This window comes from Notothenia rossii (genome assembly GCF_949606895.1).
Source record: "Notothenia rossii genome assembly, contig: scaffold_327, whole genome shotgun sequence".
Classification (NCBI taxonomy): domain Eukaryota; kingdom Metazoa; phylum Chordata; class Actinopteri; order Perciformes; family Nototheniidae; genus Notothenia; species Notothenia rossii.
In genome coordinates this window covers 1-7,642 of record NW_027640074.1, presented here as the reverse complement: position 1 = coordinate 7,642, position 7,642 = coordinate 1, and the positions used below count along the sequence as shown (strand labels likewise).

The following is a 7,642-nucleotide window of genomic DNA, read 5'->3' as shown; positions in this document are numbered from 1 at the left end:
AACTATGTTGTTTTCAGGTTAGTGAAATTCAAGACGCACATATTTTACATAGATAGGAAGATATGCTTTGAATAAATCAGCAAGATCAATAAATTGATATGCCCGTGCAACCTTTTTGTTTGTTTTTTACCTTGGGCCCTTCTTCGCAAATAAAATGCCCACCCATGGATTTCGGTTTGGATACCACTGATGATCAAAAGGTCATCAATGAAAGTTACATTAGACTCTTTATCATATGACGTAATTGGTTGTATGGCCTGGGGTTATTTTAAGTCTTAGAACGTAAAATAACAATATTGTTACGACCCTGGTCATTATGTGTATTGTGTGTAGAGATTTTTCCCTCCTCCTGTGTGTGTGTGTGTGTGTGTGTGTGTGTGTGTGTGTGTGTGTGTGTGAGCAAGCAGGTGGTGCCCGTTAGCTGATTAGCTACCTTCAACAGGCTGATTGGTCCACCTGGGGAGACGGGAGGATATTTAACTGCAGCCGTGCAGTTCCTCGGCCGCTCTCTCTGACTCGACTTCTCCTACTCCCAACACTGTTGCGCATTTGTATCTGTCCTGTTGTGCTGTGTTCGCACTTTGACCGTGTATCTTGTCAGTCTCTCCTTGCGGGGAGACTTAAGAAAGTAAGCCACTTTACCTGTCTTTGCAGGCACGCTGTATTTTTTACTCAGGAGTGCAAAACCCTTTTTCTTTGGTTAATTCGTTTTCTCCTGTTTAATGTTAGAGTAGGTAAGAAGTCTGTACATTTATTTTTCTCATTCGCTAGGTAAGATTTTTGTGTTAGAAGGTTTCTTTGTTTTGTGGTTTTGTTACTCCTGTGTGTGTATATTTTGGGTAATTAAATTTACCAAACGCTTTCTCTGTCTTGGCGTCCATGTTCTTGGGAGTGGGAAAAGAGGAGAGAGTGCACATTTCATGCTGCGCCTAGTTTCCCCTAGATCTGGGCCTAACAATATCAACGAAGCAAAAACCTAAAAGGAAGTTCATTTTTTTAATTTGATATTTACATTATCACAAACAAAGACACTTGGAAGTAAAACAAAGAGTGGTTGAGGATAAGAGGGGGGTTGGCAGCAGAACACTGAACATTTTTAAACGTTGACTTTAAATGTATTATGTCAACAGATTACACATAACTTAAATAGGTTAGTTGAAAGCAATAACATTAAGTTGAACCTAATATTTTAAATTTAAACTTAATATTATTGCTTTTACCTAACCTAATACAATTATGTGAAATCTGTTGAGGTTTTTTCAGTGAAAGAAACCTGATGAAAGAAAGAACACATTCAATCTTGTCCTATAATACTCATCCATATGTGTGCAAAGCTCCACATTCAAAACACAAATTTCATTTATTAAACGGGGAAAGTAATTAGGTAGTATTTTGTTTTTTAAGCAGCAAGAGCCATGTGGCAGTGGACAGACCCACAGAGGGGACAGTCAGTCTCACAGCTCTTAGTCTGCGTTTACCAGCGGAGTATACAAGTATGCTGCATCGTCCGCTTCATAGATGATGGTCACCGTCTCTCCAGAGTCTGACACTGCTGCACTGCTCTGAATGTAAGCCTGAGGAAGAGGAGACAGAGGTAATGTTATTTTTTCAAATACAAATTTGCATGGTTTGTTTTAATGGAGGGTTCGGTATCTTTCAATCAAATAATACAATAGAGTGGAGCAGGACTGATTCCTAAAATGCGGTAATGAGTTAGCATTTTACCACTTTTGAAATAAGGTCTGTGGAAAACCGATTTTCACCTGATGTTTTACAACCTAAAATAATGAATGAGCAAGGATTTAGGAATGAGTTTCAAAACCCGGTAATGAGTTAGCATTTTACTACTTTCAGTTTCCTCGTCTCGAAGTCGTCAGTTTTTTATTGTGCCTTTTTTGTGTGAGATTTTTACGTTTTTTCGTGAGAATAAAAATAAGTCACTAAACCCCACTGGTGAATGTCTGAAGCTTCAATGCATCTTAAAAACAGAGTGACTAAATTAGACTACGAAAATTCATCACGAAGAACATTAGCTGCATTTAGATTAGTGGTGGTGACATGTCATGTGGCCGTGATTTTTGTTAACTATAGCCTGTTATTTACAAAAAGTGAAAGTATCATAAATTGTGTGTCTGCTTCAGAGCTTATTTTCTGCAGTATTTCGAAAAAAAGATCCACTGCTTTTTATCGGGGCTAACTTGCGATGCTAATGTCTGGAGTTGGCTGTCAAAGTGACGTCATCACTGCATCTCTTTATGCACCTACAGCTAGAATAAACTACAGAATAGCCACTTGAAGAACCAGCACCTTACCGTGGTAGAGAGGTTTGTGTGCCCTGATGAACCTGGGGGCTGTGTTATCTGGAACCTTGTGTTCCTGGTAGGGTCTCCCATGGCAAATTGGTCTCAGGCAAGGGGCCAGACTAAGATTGGTTCACAAGACCTCATGAAAGAACAACAAAGAAGTGAGGATACCCGGCCCGGAGGAAGCCCGGGGTCCCCTTCTGGAGCCAGGCCCAGAAGGAGGACTCGTCGGCGAGCGTCTGGTGGCCGGGCTTGCCACGGAGCCCGGCCAGGCACAGCCCGAAAAGGCAACATGGGCAACACCTCCACTTCTCCGTCCCGCGGGCCCACCACCTACGAGAAACAGCGATGGGGTCGGGTGCGGTGCCAGAAGGGTGGCAGTGAAGGCAGAGGGTCTCGACGGACCAGACCCGGGCGACAGAAGCTGGCTTTGGGGGCGTGGAACGTCACCTCTCTGGGGGGGGAAGGAGTCGGAGCTTGTGCGGGAGGTGGAGCGTTACCAGTTAGATCTGGTTGGGCTCACCTCTAAGCACAGCGTCTGCTCTGGAACCTTACTTCTGGATAGGGGTTGGACTCTATTCTTCTCCGGAGTTGCTCAAGGTGTGAGGCACCGGGCGGGTGTGGGGATACTCACAAATCCCCGGTTGGGTGCTTTGTTGTTGGAGTTTACCCCAATGGACGAGAGGGTCGCCTCCCTACGCCTGCGGGTTATGGGGGGGAAAACTCTGACTGTTGTGTGTGCTTATGCACCCAACAGCAGTTCAGAGTATACTGCCTTCTTGGAGACCCTGGAAAGAGTCCTGTATGGGGTTCCTGAAGGGGACTCTTTAATCTTGCTGGGAGACTTCAACGCACATGTGGGTAATGATGGAGACACTTGGAGGGGAGTGATTGGGAGGAACGGCCCCCCTGATCTGAACCGGAGTGGTGGTTTGTTACTGGACTTCTGTGCTAGTCATGGATTGGCCATAACAAACACCATGTTCGAACATAAGGATGCTCATAAGTGTACGTGGTACCAGAGCACCCTAGGCAGAAGGTCCATGATCGATTTCGTTATCGTATCATCGGACCTGAGGCCGTATGTTTTGGACACTCGGGTAAAGAGAGGGGTGGAGTTGTCAACTGATCACCATCTGGTGGTGAGTTGGGTCGAGTGGCGGGGGAAGCCTCTGGATAGACCTGGTAAGCCCAAACGTGTAGTTCGGGTGAACTGGGAACGTCTGGAGGAGGCCCAAGTTCAGGAGGCCTTCAACTCACACCTCCGGCGGAGCTTTTCGGGCATTCCTGTGGAGGTTGGGGACATTGAACCAGAGTGGTCGGTGTTCAAAGCCTCTATTGCCGAAGCCGCGGCGGGGAGCTGTGGTCTCAAGGTCCTAGGTGCCTCTAGGGGCGTTAACCCTTGAACCTCCTGGTGGACACCGGTGGTCAGGGAAGCCGTCCGACTGAAGAAGGAGGCCTTCAGGGATTTGTTATCCAGGGGGACTCCCGAGGCAGTTGCAAGGTACCGACAGGCCCGAAGGGCAGCAGCCTCAGCCGTGGCCGAGGCCAAGCAGCGGGTGTGGGAGAAGTTCGGAGAAGACATGGTAAAGGACTTTCGGGCGGCACCAAAGTTGTTCTGGAAAACTGTCCGACACCTCAGGAGGGGGAAGCAGGGAACCATCCAAGCTGTGTACAGTAAGGATGGGACGTTGTTGACCTCAACTGATGGAGTCTTAGGGCATTGGAAGGAGCACTTTGAGGAACTCCTGAACCCGACAACTCCGCCCTCTATGTTAGAGGCAGAGCTATGTATGACGGGGGATCAACACCAATTTCCCGGGGGGAGGTCACTGAGGTCGTCAAACAACTTCACAGTGGCAAAGTCCCGGGGGTGGATGAGATCCACCCAGAAATGCTGAAGGCTCTGAGTGTTGAGGGACTGTCATGGTTGACACGTCTCATCAACGTTGCGTGGAAGTCGGAAACAGTACAGAAGGAGTGGCAGACCGAGGTGGTGGTTCCACTTTTTAAAAAAGGGGGATCAGAGGATGTGTGCCAATTACAGAGGCATCATACTACTCAGCCTCCCCGGGAAAGTTTACTCTAAGGTACTCGAAAGGAGGGTCAGGCCGATTGTCGAACCTCGGATTGAGGAGGAACAATGCGGATTCCGTCCTAGTCGTGGAACGACAGATCAGCTTTTTACTCTCGCAAGGATCCTGGAGGGGGCCTGGGAGTACGCTCATCCAGTCTACATGTGTTTTGTAGACTTGGAGAAGGCGTATGACCGGGTTCCCAGGGAGTCAATGTGGGAGGTGCTGCGGGAGTATGGGGTGAGGGGGTCCAGGGCTCGAGCTTAAGGACGTCCCGTCGTCGAAAAAAATAGTGTCAGGGAGGATAAAAAATTATTTTGGGACGAATTTGGGACGAGAGTTAAAAGAAAAATACCCTGCTAACTCTACTACAAACGGCGATGAAAATGAAATCGACTGCACGTTGTGTGTAGCACACAATTATTAAACCTCCTTGTCAACATAAACACACAAAACATTTAGCAACCCGCGAAACACACACACACACACACACACACACACACACACACACACACACACACACACACACACACACACACACACACACACACACACACACACACACACACACACACACACACACACACACACACACACACACACACACACACACACACACACACACGTAAGCTGTGCCCATGTGCTGTCAGCCAGCCGCACAGCTGGCTGTGCCCGCGAATTCCTGGCCCGCAAATTCGCGGGTCTATCTACAGTAGGCTATGTACTGAGTGTGTGTATTTCGCGGGTTGAGTGATGTAAAATGACAATGGTATCCCGTGGAGGAATTCTGAAATGTTTTACCGTTACATCACAAAAACGCACAGCAGAACCAGACCCTGGAGCGCCGGCCTCTTTATTTACTTACTCCTCTTCATCCCCTATGGGTAATAAGGCTGAGATGAGAACCCTCCATCGTATTTAGTCCTTAGCAATATGCTGCGCCTCTCCCCATGTATGGATGGGTACCGAGCCCCGGTATTAAACGGGCTCCGCCCGGGCCGGAATTATTAAAGACAGTGGTAACGTTAAGCTCCGACGTTATCTGACTTTTTATCGGTACTGGAGACATTTAAAAAATATATGTCATATGTAGTATTGCTACATAAACATTATATCGCAGTTTTAGTTTATCCAACTCCGTTTCTAATATGCAATAAAACTACAACATGCGTCTATGATGCATTTTCGAGCTTTCCAATCCAGACGAGATCTCTCTCTCCCGTCTGTGTGCGAGGGGGCGGGGCAGTTTGTAAAGGTCTCCTGACTGTGTTACAGACTGTCCTCCTGGTTAGTGGTTACTCTGGGTTCTGTCTTCAGGACAGAGTGTTGGATTTTTTTTGTTAATTGGATGGGACTTGATTTGATTCAATATTAGTAATTTTCTCGTTTGTGTGTTTGTTTAAATATATTTGGCCTTTGTCATGTGATTGACTGATTTACTCAAATAAAAAGGTTGATAAATTATCATCTAATGATTTGTATGATGTTTTATTTATGTTAAAGGTCACTTTGAATGATTTTAACTAATGATAAGTAGTAGAAAAACTAACATCTTAAATTCGGGACGGTCCACATTAATTTCGGGACGGCTTAGATTGTATTTCGGGACGGTTCCGGGAGGATGGTGAAAAAAGTTAGTCGAGAGCCCTGAGGGGGTCTCTACTCAGGGCCATCCAATCTCTGTACTCCCAAAGCGAGAGCTGTGTCCGGGTCCTCGGCAGTAAGTCGGACCCATTTCAGGTGAGGGTTGGCCTCCGCCAAGGCTGCGCTTTGTCACCAATCCTGTTTGTAATATACATGGATCGGATTTCGAGGCGTAGTCGTGGGGGAGGGGGTCTGCAGTTTGGTGGACTAAGGATTGCACCACTGCTTTTTGCAGATGATGTGGTTCTGATGGCTTCATCGCTCTGCGACCTTCAGCACTCACTGGATCGGTTCGCAACCGAGTGTGAAGCGGCTGGGATGAGGATCAGCACCTCCAAATCTGAGGCCATGGTTCTCAGCAGGAAACCGATGGACTGTCCACTCCAAGTAGGGAATGAGTCCTTACCCCAAGTGAAGGAGTTCAAGTATCTCGGGGTCTTGTTCTCGAGTGAGGGAACAATGGAGCGTGAGATGGGTCGGAGAATCGGAGCAGCGGGAGCGGTACTGCAGTCGCTTTACCGCACCGTTGTGATGAAAAGGGAGCTGAGCCAGAAGGCAAAGCTCTCTGTCTACCGCGCCATTTTCGTTCCTACCCTCACCTATGGTCATAAAGGATGGGTCATGACCGAAAGAACGAGATCGCGGTTACAAGCGGCCGAGATGGGTTTTCTCCGCAGGGTGGCTGGTGTCTCCCTTAGGGATAAGGTGAGAAGTTCGGTCATCCGGGAGGGACTCGGAGTTGAACCGCTCCTCCTTCGCGTCGAAAGTAGCCAGTTGAGGTGGTTCGGGCACCTAGTTAGGATGCCACCTTGGCGCCTCCCTAGGGAGGTGTTCCAGGCACGTCCAGCTGGGAAGAGACCAAGGGGTAGACCTAGGACCAGGTGGAGGGATTATATCTGTTCGCTGGCCTGGGAGCGCCTTGGGATCCCCCAGTCAGAGCTGGTTGATGTGGCCAGGGAAAAGAAAGTTTGGGGCTCTCTGCTGGAACTTCTACCTCCGCGACCCGACCACGGATAAGCGGGAGAAGATGGATGGAAGGATGGATGGATAGCCACTTGAATAAAATCTGGACTTATTTTGTGTAATACTTCACCTTCTCCAGCAGCTGGAGCCTCTCCTCGTTCAGCAGGTTGTTCTGCCTCAGCTGGCTGACTGTGTTCTCCAGGCCCAGGAGTTTCTCCAGGTGTCGGCGGTGTCTCTGCTGCAGCACCTTCACCTTCTTCTGCAGCTCGGACACGATGGCCTCCAACTGCTCCTTACTCAGACTGTTCTTATGGTAGCTGACAGGTAAACAAGACGGAGAGATCGGAAAAACTGTCATCAGGGATACTCAGATCTTGTACATATGTGGTACTGCAAATTATTACAGTGTAGTAATACTATTTTTAAAAGTTAAAGTAAGAGTACAAAAGATATCAGAAGTGTCAAAAGTAAAAATACTCATTCTGCTGAACATTGTGTAGGAGAAAAAATGTACTTTATATTATTGTGTTAGAATGATTGAGGCATTGATGTGATCATCAATTTGATTTTGCTGGTTGGTACATCGTGACATTTTAATATACTACAATGTCGCTTGGGAATTACACTAAAGTCTATAATGTATAGAAAAATATTACT

At 47.2% G+C, this 7,642-nt stretch overlaps 1 protein-coding gene across 1 annotated transcript; it reads right to left on the bottom strand.

Moving 5' to 3' along the window:
* Positions 1-982: 982 nt before the first annotated feature.
* LOC307027122 (uncharacterized protein) lies at positions 983-7,358 on the bottom strand. The gene is made up of 2 exons (XM_079695313.1): positions 7,116-7,358; positions 983-1,574 (listed from the first exon to the last, which is right to left on the bottom strand). Exons 1-2 carry the CDS (start codon positions 7,341-7,343, stop codon positions 1,464-1,466), a joined length of 339 nt encoding a protein of 112 aa, XP_079551439.1. The 5' UTR covers positions 7,344-7,358; the 3' UTR covers positions 983-1,463.
* Between the last annotated feature and the right edge of the window lie 284 nt (positions 7,359-7,642).